Below are 15764 nucleotides of genomic sequence, written 5' to 3' on the forward strand. Positions count from 1 at the left end.
TGTGATAATGTGAGAAATGTTGAAGGTGTCTGAATAAATTTTGGTTTGACTGTATCTATTTGATAAATGAAGTTAACCAACTAACATTATACATACTCTTTTGGTTTCTGTACCCAATATTTAAAAAATTTACAAATGCAATAAAATATTGGTATCGGTATTCGGTATCGGCAAGTACTAAAAATAAAAGTATCGGTATCGGGCGAGTACTGGAAAAAGTGGTATCGGTGCATCCCTAAAAAAATTACATATATGGGTAATTGTAATATTTTAATTTTATTATAATATTTTTAATTATATATTTTTTAATAAATATAATATACTTTTAAATGTATATCATTGTAATTATGTTATTTCAATTATACATGATAATTATATTATCATGTGTTCTTGGTGTAAGACGGTGAGTGGAAATGTCAATGTGTCAAAATCAACAACATCAAAAAAAGTAAAAAAAAACGGCTTTTACTCTGCAGGCTGAAATGTTCTGATCCCGAGCTGCCCTCCTCCACCGGTGTCACCAGTTTCATCCTGAGACTCAGTTTCCCATCTTGCTCCACTGCTGCTGGCTCTTCGCCCTCTCTGCTCTCCTCTACCGAAATCTCACTGGTCGCCATTGTCGTCTCCCTGGTAACGTCGGCCTCCGACGGCTCTGAGAACGAGGTCATCTCTACAAAACATCAAAAAGGCACGAAGAAAAAGAAAAATGGTTCACCACAACAAGGACAGGAAGGTTAAGAGGGAGGGGTGTGCAGTTTCATCTCAGCATACTGATATTTAAACACAAATATGTTATGCAACGAAAAGAAAGGGACACCCACCAATAGGAGTGCTGTGTCTCGGTGTCTTTTTCAGCTGACTAATCTGTGGAGGAGTTGCACTCACTGCTGGGCGGATCAGCTCGCCCTCTTTGGGCAATGTAAAGTGAAACGGAAGCTCTGGACAGGAAAGAAAGAAACAGAAAACAGCTAGTTGGATTTACTGAAGACCGGTTACATAATCAGCAGGGATAATAGATCACTTGTTTGAGGCTTAATCCCACCTCCAGAGCTGTCGCTCAGACTTTTGTTGGCGGCATTGTCTGAGTTTTTTTTGTGCTGTCCTGCATCACTGGGCTGTGTGCTCTGGGACTTGGCTCTCTCGAGCTGTAAAGGTGAAACCTCAGTTGATCCCGCCGGCTGAGACCCTGAGATCTTTGCCGTGGCCTCACGTTTGTCCTGCACAGAGCCCCTCACAGGTTGCGAGGAGCTTATGAACGGCTGTGACCTCCCATCCTTCACTTTCTCTTGAGAGACCCTCTGGCTCTCTTCTAGCACCATGACACTGAAGCTCTCCTCTTTACTGGAGTGGTCGTCTCTGCTGGGTTCACATTGGGATATCTCCTTCTCCTTCTCCTCCTCTCCATTCTCCTCCTCCATGGGTTCTGGAGAAAGCACCTGGCTCTGAGACAAGCCCAGCTTTATCCCAGTGTCATCACCTGTCACCTCTCTCTGAATCTCACCTTCATCCATCCGCTCCTCCTCTTTGGTATTTCTAACACTGTCTGTAACAACACTGTGGCTGTGTGTCATGGGCTGACTGAGTCTCTGGCTTTGACTAACACTTTCTTTTTCCTTCTCGGTGTTCTTTTGGCACGAAACAGTTAAGACTGACTGAGACAGAGACTGTTGGGGGACAAGAACAGGACTTATGGGTCTGTCAGCTGATGGCGAGGCTTGTGAACAGTCAGCGACTGTGGTTTTACTTGTTTGTGGTGCATTAGGGGTGTCCGAAACACACTCTGCACCGGCAAGCTGGGAAGGAGTCGCACCTGGAGAAGCGCTTATGTTCTGGTTCCCTACATTAACAACCTGCGAGAGCTTTTGAGAGGGGTTACAGTCTTCTGTACTTTTTGAGTCAAGCACCCTGGAAAGGCTTTGTGAATTTGATGTTGTAACAGGCTCAGGGTCCGTAACATTCTTGCTTGCATTTTGGGAATGGTGTTTAGGGTTTGAGTTGCTCTTGTCCGCACCAACAGTTCCTTCCTCTTCCACGATCTGTGTGGCTTGGCTATCCTCCTCCACAACGAACAACTGTGTCTTCTGAGCAAAACTGCTGTTTTCACTGTCGAGCTCCAACTGAAAGCACTCAGCCACCTCAGAGGGATGTGAACCGCTGCTTGAAGACTTTTTTAGCTGCTCCGCTGGGCCGGTCTGCTTGGGCGATCCTGACTCGGTTGCTGATGGGTTGTTTTGATGAGGCAACTTCTTTGAGTTCTCAGACCCTTGACTTTTGTTCACAGGTTCAAGACTTGGAGTGGAAATAAACACGTCCTACATTGAGAAAACATGGAAAATACATTGTCAACAAAAGGATGTGCAGATATGTTTAAGTGGAATGCTATGAACTGTAACACATAGTTAAGGTGTGGTCACATTAGCAAAATTTCAGCAAAATAGGTCCATTTTCTATTGTCAGTAGTGTAGCAATATATGAAGCACAGCTCATACAGAAGTCTCTTTCAAACTGAACGGCTTTCTATTGGTTAACGTTTGCCAAAAATCTGCATGGTTGCATGGTAAAATCTTTCACCCTCACGCAAAATTCCTAATAATTTGGATTTCTATTGAAATTCGACATATGTGACCACATGTGTACACCTGAATAATTGATGCCTACATGTGAGAATTCAGGCTGGCTGGGGACAGAGAGGCTTTTCTCTAGAACAAATCCAGGGGAATTCTGGGACACTGGAGTGGAGGCTGTGGGTTGTGGTTTGGGGCAGGGGTCCATGTCCATTGGCTCCTCCTCTCTCCCTGGTGGCTGGTCCTCAGGGGGCGCTGATGTGTCCATTGGGGATGCAGCAGCTTCATTATAATCTAAAGGGAATCATTTAGGAATGCGTCTGAAAACCTTTTTACATCACATAAGCCTAATCTGTATGTCAAACACGCTTACTCTGCTCTTTTTCTGTGGGTGAATTTGGGACAATGTAAGGTGTTTGGCTTAAATTGTCCTGAGTGGCAGCCACAAAGTCAACAGATTGCCTAAAGAAATGACAGAAAAATAGGCAGTTATCCATTTCCACAATTAACCTTTTCAGTGTACACAGAGAAACCGATCAAATCAAAATGGGATTAAAACTTTGTCATCAAAATCATTAACATTCTTAACTGAGAAAATCAAGACAATTTTACATTTGTGGGTAAACTATAAGCTGAAGAGTCAAGTAAGTTTATATATTACTATATTTATATATTACTATTTATATATTATATATTTAGATATTGGAATATCATAATTTAATATTCTTTACTTTTTCTATAATCCATAAAATAATAGGTTCATAATTTTACCCTCCAACCTAAAGAAAACGTGTCAATAAATCATGCTAAGAATAACCACTTACTGTGAAAGACTCTCCTGTACAAGTGTGCCCTGTCCAGACAGATGAAGCAAGCGAAGACTATGTGCAGGTGTGGATGTCGGCCGGTGTTCTCTGTCAAGCTCTGTAACACTGCTGTCTGCCTTGGTGCCTGTTATAGTGAACATGATTCTATTACAACAATAAACTAAACAAAAAACATATTTAGACAATAACAGATAATAAGTGGAATCATTTGGGTCTACACACCATTTCTCTCCTTTTCAAACATGTCATCCTGAGACGAAGCAAGCACATCTTCTTCATCTTCTTGACTGTCAGTTAATTGAGAGTGCAGTATAGCCTGAATACTGAGCTTCCTGCTTTCCCCATCCTGAGGCTTCGAAGGGCAGCTTGAACTGACCTCTGACCTACAATATCATCAAGAAAATTAGAAGTCAAACTAAAAACAGGACAAACTATTATTAGTTAGAACTGTACAATAACGACAAAAAATATTTCTTAAAATGTCATGCTTCATTAGTGAAAACTAATTTAAAGCCTCTGATTCAGCATTGCACAACGGACATGTTGACAACTGTCACACTTAGTTAATCATGGAGGCCGTAATAATAATCTTGAGTTTTCAATGCTTTTGAAAAAGATTCTTGCCCTGAAGAATTTCCATCTTGATTGGATGATGTTCTTTCTGAACTCTTCAATCCACCTGACAGAAAAAATGACCAGAAACCAATTTAAAAAAAACTTGATGAAAGGGTAGCAGATCAATAGTTTGCAGTAAAAATGTAAACATACATTGGCTGGCTGGTTTCTGACTGTTTGTTTTATTTGCAGGAGCTCCATCCTGCTCATCTTCCTCAAAGACTCCCTGGCTCTCCGACAGCTCCAAGAGACCGAACTGAGACATCTCATCTGTGATCAGATTAACACAAACATTCATTTATTCTATTAATAATGTATTTTATTAACACTTTTGGGAGGCAGCATCATATGAAATGAATGGCCATAGTGCTTTAGTGTTGTTATAGTTAACGAAAACTAATTGAAATGAAGCTGAAATAACAGAGAAATATTATATAAAAAACTGAAATCAGTTTAAATTGAAGCACTAAAATTACTAAAACTGAAATAAACAAGTTAATTAAATCATTAAATAAACAGTTATTTAATAATTATATTAATAATAATAAAAATAAATTAATGCCGAAGAGAAATATACAAAACTAATTAATACCACAAAAGCACAAAATTAAAGTATTGAAACAAACTAAAATTAAAGTGAAAATGAAAAATATAAAACGAATGCTAATTCAAAATATTAATGAATATCACAGTAGTACACAAATAATTCTAAAAAAAAAAAAAAACACTATTGTTTTGAAATCTTACCATGTGTCTCTGTACAGTGTGTGGTGGAGTTAGCCTCAGACTCCATGTGCTCTGTAACACTTCTGCACAAACACAATTACAAACAAAGACAGCGGATAAAAAACAAAATTAAAGCTTTTTAGTAAAATGAAATATTTCTCTCTGCATGGAAATTGTAAAAGGTGTCAAGGCAGCTCAATATTTTTAGTACCTTTTTGAGATTGGATAAGAGTGAACTTCAAAAACTTGACTATGCTCTGTAGCTGCTGAACCCGGGTCGGACTGCGAATTGTCTGAAACAAATCAAAACCCCTTTTTCAATAAACAAATAAGTGAAATCTCATAAGTTCACAAGTTCATTTACTCACCTGAGTGGGCTGTAGTGTCACTCTTATCAGTCTGACTGTCACTTTGTAAACAACGACTTTTAGTAGGGGAAGAAATTAGCTCCTGCAAAGGCATGATGACTCAATATCAATTTTCTTCATAGAGTCTTTATAGAGAAAACACACACGCTGCTATGGCTTGTGATGCCTCACCAGCACAGGGCTTTGTGATGTGGGCTGCAGGTTAGAGAGGCGGCGGGCGAGAAGGGCACAGTAGCTGGTGTCCGGATCGTCCTCCAGGGCCACGCTGTCAGGCTGGGAGTCCTCAACTATGAGGCAGGGGTTTTCTGTCTGAGGAAAACTTGAATCAAGATCACTCTCACCAGGATCCATAAGGATGGGACAGGGTTAGCAGATGTCTACATACACAGAGATCAAACAGGAGGGTTAGAACACAGAGACGACAGATGAAACCCACTCATGTATCCAAGTACATGATTTCATAATATAAACTAAATAAGGTTATGTGTTTGGCAGGGGTTTTGTTTAGATGTATTTTTATGTTTATGCATCGTAAATCACCTTGTGTACAAGCTGAAAGCTATGTATATACTTTACATATTTTTTTTGTACTTTTATTGTTATTATTAGTAACTCTGTCAACTTCTAGAGAAATGCTGGTCATGTGTTTCTTGATTTTCTGCAAGTATTTTGAAGTTTTAACTTTACTTTAGTTTGTACTTTAGTCAAGCTAGTGTTTTAGACAGTACAGCTTGTTTCAAAGCAGCTTTACATTGGTAAACAAGAAAATAACAATTAATTAATTGATGCAAAAAGTATTTAATTCTGCAGCTTTTAATGTAAATTAATTTTGCTAGCACAACAGTAGAAAGACAAAATTATGCTCTTCATATTTTTCTTCGAATCTCGCTTTGTTTTTTCGTTTTGTATTTGGGCTTGGTCATGTGATGTAAACATGGCGGCGCCCACAAAGTGGCGACTCGCTCCACGTAATTTAGGAGAAGGAGGAAACAAACAGATATTATTTGAAAGCTGTATACAGGGCCTTTATCTCATGTCAGTCTACAGCATTTTGGATATTAAAGCAAACACGTGTGCATGTGTTTAAGGTAATACTTTCATGCATCTTTGACAGAACATGTTTACCAAGAAGTTGTACATAAAAAAATTTATTTCATTTATACAAATGGCGATCTTTAATCACGAGATTTCCTGCTGCTTGGCTGCACGAGACTACAAGTAAACTCAATGCAAATAATCCCAGAAGTAAAATCTATACAACTAAACAACACTAAGAAATGCACAAACGATTTCCTAAAACTCAAATAGCCAAACACGTGGATTAAGCGAATTTTCCCACGAAAAGCCACAGCTTTGTCACGGAGAGACTGCGCATACGATGATGCAGGTAACGTTAGCTAGCAAGCACTGCAGCTATGACCTTAAAAAAAAAAGCGGGGAAAAGTAGCGATCTTACTTGCTGGATCCCTGGTAGGCGTTAATTCATCTCAGCGAACGTGTTGCATTTTACAGTGCAGTGAGTGCACGTACAGAACTTCTGTACACTTTCACAGCCTAACATTAGCGAAAGCTTTTACTTCGCGGCAAAAGCCCTGCAGGAATACTCGCCGTTGATTGGGCATCAAAGTTCCTGACTCAACCGAACGGCTAAAAAAACGTGTTTTGATTGGCCGAGAGAGAAGGGTAAGGCGGGGTTTTGTACTCGAGACTTGGAATTGCGCAGATGTTTAAAGGCCGCAGTGGATCTTTTCGTGTTTTATTTACCATTGCCCATCTTCAAAAAGCCTTAAATTAAGAAAAAACGTAATTATAACTGTAAGAGTATTATTAGTAATGGGTTTCTTGAAACTTGCTTCAGCCATTTATCCAACCGCCATTGGTTTATCGCAAAGTTAAGATACTGTATCAAATCACGCCCACTAAAAGCAGAGCCCCAGTAGCCTAAGACAAAATCAACACACGACTTACAAGAGATAAAGCAGTGGCTATCTGTGATTGCAATTAGCTCAGTGGTTAGCTAAAATCTCTTGAGAGAAGTCATGTATCCTGAGATAAGCTTTTTTGTTGTTGTTCATTCATTCAATTGAATATTGTTCGATCTGGGAGCTCCACTTTGATATTTAAGCTGATATTATCATTATTAGTATTAGTATTACAACAATAACAATTACAACAAACTTAGGGTCAAATGATATGGGAGCTGGTTCTTTAGTTATCTGTAGTAGGCTATTTGTTTAATCCTATTTTCATTATACAACCAGGTGCCATTTGAGATTTTCATATTTGTTTTAAAATAACTTTCACAATGTTGATTTCCACTTTTGCTATCTTCCTATATGTTTTTTTTTAAATACATCAAATAAAATCCAGTCACTTTATTTTTCCTTTTATTTCCATAATGAAAAGGCCTATTTTGGCCTTTTTTTTCAGCTTCACCTTGCTGTATTTTACATAGGCTACATATACACACATATAGGTTACAACTCATTGAAAAGAGGATATCTGTAGAAATATCATAATTCAATTCAGAGACTAAGACGCACAAGGCTTGTATGTCAGATTAACCCTGTCATAATTACATTCCAGCATATCTTAAAACGTATTCATTTATGTTGTTAATGCATAATGCAGTTTTAAATGTGTTTGTCTGACAGAATGTTTTAAATCTTCCCGAAATGTCCTTATCAAACAGGAAACCTGCTGTGACCCATAAACCTGCTTTAGTTCTGTGTTGATCATCATCATGTGTTGTGTTGCATCATGCATTTCATTGGTTTAGCGGCTGCAAACATATGAGATGACACAATGTCGATAGCAACGATTGATGGCAGCTTACTTCAGCCTTTTCGGCATTTCCGAAATAATATTTTAACATATCCCTCATACACCATGTTTCTTATCAAGCACATGACAGCTAACATTCCCTGGCGTCTCGGCATCGGGTAATAAATACAACGACGCGTTATCCTCTCGACACTGTGCTCACACGAGGAACCATTGTTATACACAGATTATTAAAGCACTTCGTCCACCGGTCACAAAGCATCGCGCTGGAAGCACAATATGCAAGTCACAGCGATGGCGACAGCTTACAAAAATGAGCCCATTACCTGAAAAACTGATCCTGTGCTAAACCGCAGGCTTGTCTGTTTCTGGAAGAAAGGAAAGGAAAGGAAAGGTGCGAGTCGACTATCTCTATGAAGATGATGGGGGGTGTGTGTGGGATACATGGGTGTCACTTGACGGTGCCTTGGCATCTTTTGATATGCGCGCGCATGTTGATTCATAGGAGCACATTTCAAAACACATAGGAATACTAAAGAGTCAAATGATAGTGTTTATTTTTTTCACTGATGTATGTATGTAAACGCGTCTGTTCGATTTCAGTTGAAAGCTCCAGATTTACAAAAATAGCCTACTAACCGTGCTATTACATTTAATGGATAACGCTCTTTTTCCCCACATGTAGATCAGTGAATGTTAAAAAAGGATACGAACAAATGCCTTTGACTCTTGCCAAATATTACAACACACAGATCACCTTACTGACAATTACAATGACATGTAGATGAGAATGCCCAAATTATGTTCAGATTAGCCTGTAAGTAGCATGTAGAAAAAAATTAAATGATGATTTAAAAAATTATTTTTTTTAAATTTCAAAGCAAACAGGTAGGCTACATGGTATCTGTGCAGTAAGTCTGTCAAAGCATTAGGGCCATTAATGAGGAGCAAAAAAAACTTGTCACTGCATAATAAAGAAGTAGGAGGGTGATCAGAAGTGGCCATGCTGGGAGGCTGCTGACATAATGACTACATAGCAGTCAACCAAAATAAATAAATAAAAATACAAATGTGACACACACAACTAGACGAGTAACCATGGACAAGAAGTCTTTCAAACGAAATACAAACCTTGAAGGAGCTGCAGAGTTCAAAGTCTTCAGTGTAGTAAGGTAATCGATAGTAAAAGACCACTACTTAAAACCTACCAGTATATGAGTGTGGTAAGAAAAATACATTATACAAAAGAACTTGTGAGAATTTCCAGTAAGCAGTGAGCCATCTAAACAATAGGAAATATCAGATGAGACTAGAAATGTACCAAATGTACAAAATATCGAGCATATTGTAAGTAATCTAACAGCCAGCTGAGAAGATTTTCCAGAGCAGACAATCAATAAAATGGTAAAATAACAGAGACAATATGTCACTTGTAACAGGAAAGTAATGTTTCTACATTATCCTAAGCGCAACACTAGTTAATATAAATGTAATGTAAAATATGGCTGTGTAAATTTGAATACGACTGTTTTTATTTTTCTTATAAAATAGTTCCTAGCATAACATCTGTGAAGGCAATATAATGTAAAATATTGTTTGTGCTTTGAAGTAAACAGCAGAGGGCAGTATACAATCCTTCTCTTCATGTTCAGTAGCTGCAATCAAGACTTTGCAGTAAACCTCTTAAAGGATGCTGACTCATGACACTGTGGAAATGTTATATATCAGATATCAGCCAGTAAAAGCCATACTAACCCAAACCATGATCAGACCCAAACCATGTGCTTAAAGATCATATTTCATCTGCAGTGCATAAGACATTGCACATATCAGTAAATCTCATATGTCGGTCATTATTCATTTTTATGGAGAATAATCTTTGAATCACATGTCGTGTTTATGTGATTTACAAAACCCAAATCTTAAGCTCAATCTTCCCACACTGACATTAAGTTACAGTAGAGAGAACTGGCATCTTTAGTGCATCTGCTTAGAATTAGAACAACAAAGGAACAAAGACTATCCAAGTTATTTGTGTGTCATCAAAAATAAGATAAAAAGATTAATTGATTATTGATCACAAATATAGGCCTATGATTATAATAAGAGAAAATCTTGGCTGTGGTTGTCTTTCCGTAAGAAGAGAAAACATCAGTTTTTGAGAATTCATTTATTCTGGATTGCATCCAATTTTCTTGGCATAATGAAAAGTCATTTGCAGATGGAGCGTAAACAACTATTTCCCCCAGGTATCTCAGAATACATTATTGATGGCAAAGTTGTCATGATGAAATGTAAGCGTTTGTCTCAGCCGATAACCAATAGCAGGACGTCTTTTCCGAGCCACCCTTTCCGCTCCTCCTCTGATCCCGCCTTACGGAGTGGCTGGTGGCTGCAGTTGTCATGGAAATGCATGAAGTCCCTCAGCTCCAGATTCGGTTACCATGGAAATGCCGCTAGGAGATGCTGCTGCAGGTCCTCAGGAGAAGCGCGAGATTATTCAGCACCTTGGACAGCAGCGGTGCGTCGGTCTTCCTTTCTGCCAGACGCGATACTATATGCTTATTGTGATTGGAGAAATTGCATCAGCTCATCAGCTTGATTCAGTGAAAGAACACATTAAACAGGGTGAGTCGCCAACCTTTGGGTTTTCTACCTTTGGCTTAGCGTGAAGAGTTAAGTAGTAGTCACACATGGACATGAACCAGACAGACGTGATTCAGATAAACTGTGCAGAACCGCTAAAGCGAAACAGCTGTTAATATCTGAGCATCATACAAAGACACGTATGTACGCATTATGCAGATGATATTTGATCATTATACACTGAAAGAATGGTGCAGAAATAATTTTCTTTCAGAAACTGCCAGTAAATATCACAAGTAATTACAAATAAACAGCAAGTAACACGCTGAATTAAACGTGACATTTTAGATCTTTGAAAACCTGGAATAGGATTTTCTTTGAATGTAAATTCCCATAATCTTTGTTATTATTTTCCTTTTTTACAGTGCATTTTTTTGCAGTTATTTCAATGGTGTAACCGTTGTGTGGGATATTGTTTATCTTGTGACATTTTAGCATTGCATACTATATTGATTTATTAAATGTGCATCTAACAGGGATCCTGTCATGGGACATTGATTTGACCATTTGTGACTTGAATAAGGAACTGAAGCTCTTTGAAGCAAGACACTCTGCCCAGTATTCATCAGAGGTGAAAGGTCAGTTATTAAAGTTTCGAAAGATGATGCATGAGCTTTTGCAAAAATTATAAAAAATAAATGTACTATTTTAACCAGCAGCATATTATGTGATGTCTTGTAGCCATTTGTGTTTGATTATTTAATGATTGTTTGATTTTTCTTTTTAAAGTGTGCAATGTTTAATACTGCAAAATGTAAAAAGGTGTATTTACACAGCCGAATTGAAGCTGCTCGGTGTCTTCTTAAAACTCAGTATAAAGGCACATAAAAAATACTGCATAAAAACCAGAGTGATTTCTGGCTGTGCAGACCAACCTCAGGCCCTAGTAGAAAAGTATACAGCTGTAATTGCTTTGTAAATGCATTCATGCCACTTCTGGCATAAGAAACACCTGTGATGTTGTGAGATTCAGAACATATGTTCTGTTTACTCTGTCAGAATCACAGTATTTGTGATAGCAGGTAGCTTCCTGCCATTTGACAGCTAATAGATTATGCAAAGGTGGCAAGGTGAGTGTGAAACAACAGTTATATGAAATCACAGGGAGAAAGATTAGATTGCATGAATGTAAGGCTTCCTGTGAGGTTACCCTGGCAAACAAACCTGAGGTCCCACATCCAATGAAATGGCAGCATTCTGTAAATGCATGCTCAATTATGGAGTGCGTTTATTTTACTCTTATTATTTCCATCATAAATATTCTGTTTTTCAGTTCAGCTGGGCTCTGTTTGCATTGACAGTACGCTTCTAACATTTGTATGTGGTAAATTCTTCAGTAGAGTACATGCATTTTGGAGTGTGTGAATGTTATTTTTCACCCGTGTTATCTGTTCTTGTGCTTCATGGATGTTTATAATTCATAATTAAGCAAGATTCAGATCAGCATGTCACCTGTTAGTTTGTATATCTCTTTTCTGCCGATGAATATTGTTCTATAAGAAATGAAAGCAACAAGCTTTGCATGTTTCCAGGCAACACACAGACTAACAGCCTATCTGGAACAGCTGTATGGGTGGAATAGAGTGACACTCCTGGGATTACACGACTGTTATATATGTTAAACTTGTGAATTTGTGAAGCCCTTTTATATGTGTAAAAGAATAAGGATTAGTAGTACTTGAGTTATATAATAAATAAAAAAATAAAAAAATGTGTGTGGTTAAAGGAATAGCCCATCAAAACATGGAAATGTGCAGACAATTTACTTACCCTCAGGCCATCCAAGATATAGATGAGTGTTTCTTCATCAGAACAGATTTGGATAAATTTAGCATTACATCACTGGCTCACCAATGCATCCTCAGAAGTGAATGGGTGCCGTGAGAATGAGAGTGCAAACAGTTGATAAAAACATTACAATCAATGTATTGTGAAGCAAAAAGTTTGCATCAATCAATCTATGAAATAATTCATCACATTTTAACCTTAAAATTATGCTTCTGGCAAAAATGTAAATCTGTCCACAATATTTAATTCATCTTATATGAATAAAGAGAGAACTATACAAAGGTCAAGCACCGGTCAAGCAACAGTTTATCAGTGGATTTTTATGTGAAAAGACTGGATTTTCACTGGATTTAACAAGTGATGTAATGCTAAATTTATCAATTTATCTGTTTCAATAAAGAAACAAACGCATCTACATCTTGGATGGCCTGAGAGTAAGTACATTTTCAGCAAATTTTCATCTTTTAACTTTTTCTTTAACACTCACACATATACACATACCAATGTAACTTTATTTGATCTATTATAAAGAACATAACATTTGCTGCTCTGTTCGTATCTAAAGTGTTGGCATTTCTGAGCAGCACAGCTGATAACAACATGCTATGCTGCACACTGCAACCATCAGCAGATATGAAGCTAAAGAGGATAAAGCATTAAATCTAAATTTACTTCCTCTGCAGCGTGGCATACCAGCACCCACACACACACACACACATACTTGCATGCACAAGATTGCATACATTGCATGGTCACTCTATCACTGCTTACTTGGTCACCTATTTTTCTTGTCTTTCTTAATCTCTCCATGCTGGGGTGTTGTACGTCATGGCTTCAATATAAATGATCTGTTAGCCTGCCTTATGCCATATGGTTCCTCATATGTGACTGCTGACTCCCTATCTATCGCTGCATGAATTAATCATCAGTCCCTTCTCTATTATTATTTACCAGTGGATCATACTATTGATAACAATATCTTATAATACATCTTCCAAATGATTTCTAATTCAGCAGAGAAGCAGTCCACGTGAGACCCTATCAGTGTATAGTGGAGTCTATAATGGGCTTATGGGTCTTATAGGTCAGAGTGCTTGCTGGTGGGATGCTTTAACTCTTTCAGCACCACACTGAGATTTAAATGCTGTCTTTTATCCACTTGCATGTCAGGACATCAAATAGGACCATATCATTGCTAAATGTATTATCCAATGGCTAATGCAGCTGCAGAGTGCTTTCTGTTGATCAGGGTTATTATAGTAAACTAGAACCATAAAATACATTTTGTTACTTGAAATAAATGTTAAATGAATTTATTTTATTTTGTGTTATTTTATTTTATTTGTTATTTTTTATTCTATTATTTTTATTTCAGCTAGTTACCAAAGCAATATTTCCTCTTTTCCTTTAGTTTAACTTGATGTACTAAAATAACTAAAACTGAAATAAAATATTTAAAAAAATATAATCTATACTATATTAAATCAATTCTATGAACAGTGGCCAGTTATTAAGTTATTGTTAAGATAAGCTATTGTTTTAGTGATTTCCCCAAGCTCTGTGGGGGCAAATGCTATTCTGCTGTGTGCACTCAAGTGAAAGATGCAATTAGCTTTCTGAATAAGGGCTGGACAGATAAAATGATATAATGCTCCACCGTCACTGAGGGACAAAAATGCTTTGAAGCCAGAAAGGCTTTTTCTCACTCTCAAGGGCAGGCTTTGTAGAGAGCCAGCTTTAAGTACCAACCCACTGATCTCTACAGTCCAGCAACCTCAAAAGACAAGGTTCAAACAGCATCGGGGACCAAGGAAACTTTGTGGCTCCAAATGATGTTTGAACTTGGTCATTAGACGTCAGTCACTGTTGCTAGATTTTAAGTTAAAGCTATTCATATTATATTTTCATTCTGGGTTATTTTTGTTTATTTAAATTAACAAATAGTTTTAGTTTTAGCAGCACTGGGAATCAGAGCATAAACAATGCTGTTCATCTCATCTGTGATCTCTGACAGGTTAAACAAATCAGGTCATTTTTCCACATTGTTAACTGTGTTAGTTATTATGCTTCCGGAAGACTGGGAATCTGAACTGAAAATGAAACAGGGTATTTAAAGCAGTTTGTTACCTTTTGAAAGTATACCACACTGAAGAACAACAGAGAAATGTTTTCTTTTGAAAGCTTTCAGTTGGGTATACATTGATGCTAAACTGAAGGTATTTCTAGTAAACCTGGCTGATTCATCAGTGAATTTCTAGTATAGAGTCCCTGCATTCATTCACTATCAAGAGTTTGACCTAGTCTAGAAGTGAAATGGCCTCACTGTGAACTCCTGTCCACTACTATTACCTCTAATTCTGGCTTGCAGGCAAAGAGCTGCTGCTTTTTTTTCCGCTCCGAGAATCTTGACAATAAGAATCCCTTTGTTATTTCACAGAGCCTGCCTTTTTTGACTGCAACGTCTTTGTTTCTATAAGCTGAGGATTTTTCTGCTAGTGTTGTTTAGTATCATTCGATGCTTAGTCACGAAACTGACTTCAATCAATAATGATCTCCTGTATTGATTATTAGGTTACAAGGTGGATATTTCACCCAGTTATCTCACAAACCATAAAAAGCATGCCCATCCCAGATGCTTGACAAGAATAATAATGAAAAAATGCAAAACTGCTGCACCCACACAGCGTTTCAAGTGTTTCATTTCTTCTGTACATTCCATTATTCCCTAGATGCAGCTTATCATAATGCCCATATTCTCAGTGAGAGATGTACTAGTTCATATCCTGCCACCTGTCATCTATATCTGCAGACTGACTTGCTGGTTTTGTTTACTGTGCCTTTGAGATTAAAAGGCAGAAGTGTGAATAAAATCTTTCTGTAATGAAAAGAGAAAAGAGTGAAAAGAGTGGCTTCCTCCACTTCACCTTGGTCTCTGACAGGTGGCAGTCACTGCTGCTCTGTTCTGTACAGAAATCATTTTCATTGTTTTAGCCAGCAGTGGAAGATGATGGATGAGGACTGAGCATGCTCAGTACGGCTGGTCTGCCACTCCTGCAGCTGTGCTTGGAATACTGATCAGGACGTGAGTGCAGTGTCATCATGGCTGAAAGCTTGTAAATGTCAGAGCACAAAACTAAAAGTGACTTTTAGTTAATGAAAGGTTTTAAGCATGTGAATAAGAGCAGTTTTGACTTTTGCTTCTTTGTTCTTTTACATGCAGGATGTAAATTACCTTATATTATACACCAAGACTTGTCAAAGCACTTGCATATTATTGCTCTTTTGTTGGTTTTGATTGCTTCTTTTGTCATCATTTGTAAGTCGCTTTGGATAAAAGCGTCTGCTAAATGGCTAAATGTAAATGTATATATATTGTGTGAATATGTGTGTGTGTGTGTGTGTGTGTGTGTGTGTGTGTGTGTGTGTGTGTGTGTGTGTGTGTGTGT

The 15764-nt window shown here is 37.8% G+C and overlaps 2 protein-coding genes across 7 annotated transcripts in view; one reads left to right on the forward strand and one right to left on the reverse strand.

Annotated features, from left to right (window-relative positions):
• LOC107701279 (tumor suppressor p53-binding protein 1) overlaps positions 1–8263 on the reverse strand; it is a 29210-nt gene extending 20947 nt beyond the window's left edge. For 2 of the 3 annotated variants that reach the window (XM_016503258.1, XM_016503256.1), the window contains exons 1-14: positions 6557–6696; positions 5272–5477; positions 5101–5182; positions 4944–5025; positions 4754–4815; positions 4160–4276; positions 4016–4070; positions 3614–3774; positions 3389–3515; positions 2938–3026; positions 2659–2858; positions 1043–2312; positions 822–938; positions 470–670 (exon numbers count right to left, since the gene is read on the reverse strand). In XM_016503258.1, coding sequence (XP_016358744.1) covers positions 470–670; positions 822–938; positions 1043–2312; positions 2659–2858; positions 2938–3026; positions 3389–3515; positions 3614–3774; positions 4016–4070; positions 4160–4276; positions 4754–4815; positions 4944–5025; positions 5101–5182; positions 5272–5451 — 2743 coding nt within the window. In that variant the 5' untranslated portion in view covers positions 5452–5477; positions 6557–6696. Of the gene's footprint in view, positions 1–469; positions 671–821; positions 939–1042; positions 2313–2658; positions 2859–2937; positions 3027–3388; positions 3516–3613; positions 3775–4015; positions 4071–4159; positions 4277–4753; positions 4816–4943; positions 5026–5100; positions 5183–5271; positions 5478–6556; positions 6697–8210 lie in introns of those variants that run through there. The other variant, XM_016503257.1, reaches the window with a different exon arrangement.
• The window catches only part of LOC107701278 (microtubule-associated protein 1A-like), a 32654-nt gene continuing 22933 nt past the window's right edge, over positions 6044–15764 (forward strand). For 3 of the 4 annotated variants that reach the window (XM_016503251.1, XM_016503253.1, XM_016503254.1), the window contains exons 1-2: positions 9997–10512; positions 11007–11108. In XM_016503251.1, coding sequence (XP_016358737.1) covers positions 10329–10512; positions 11007–11108 — 286 coding nt within the window. In that variant the 5' untranslated portion in view covers positions 9997–10328. Of the gene's footprint in view, positions 6189–9996; positions 10513–11006; positions 11109–15764 lie in introns of those variants that run through there. The other variant, XM_016503252.1, reaches the window with a different exon arrangement.

This window comes from Sinocyclocheilus anshuiensis, unplaced genomic scaffold (assembly GCF_001515605.1).
Source record: "Sinocyclocheilus anshuiensis isolate Anshui unplaced genomic scaffold, SAMN03320099.WGS_v1.1 scaffold1946, whole genome shotgun sequence".
NCBI classification, from domain to species: domain Eukaryota; kingdom Metazoa; phylum Chordata; class Actinopteri; order Cypriniformes; family Cyprinidae; genus Sinocyclocheilus; species Sinocyclocheilus anshuiensis.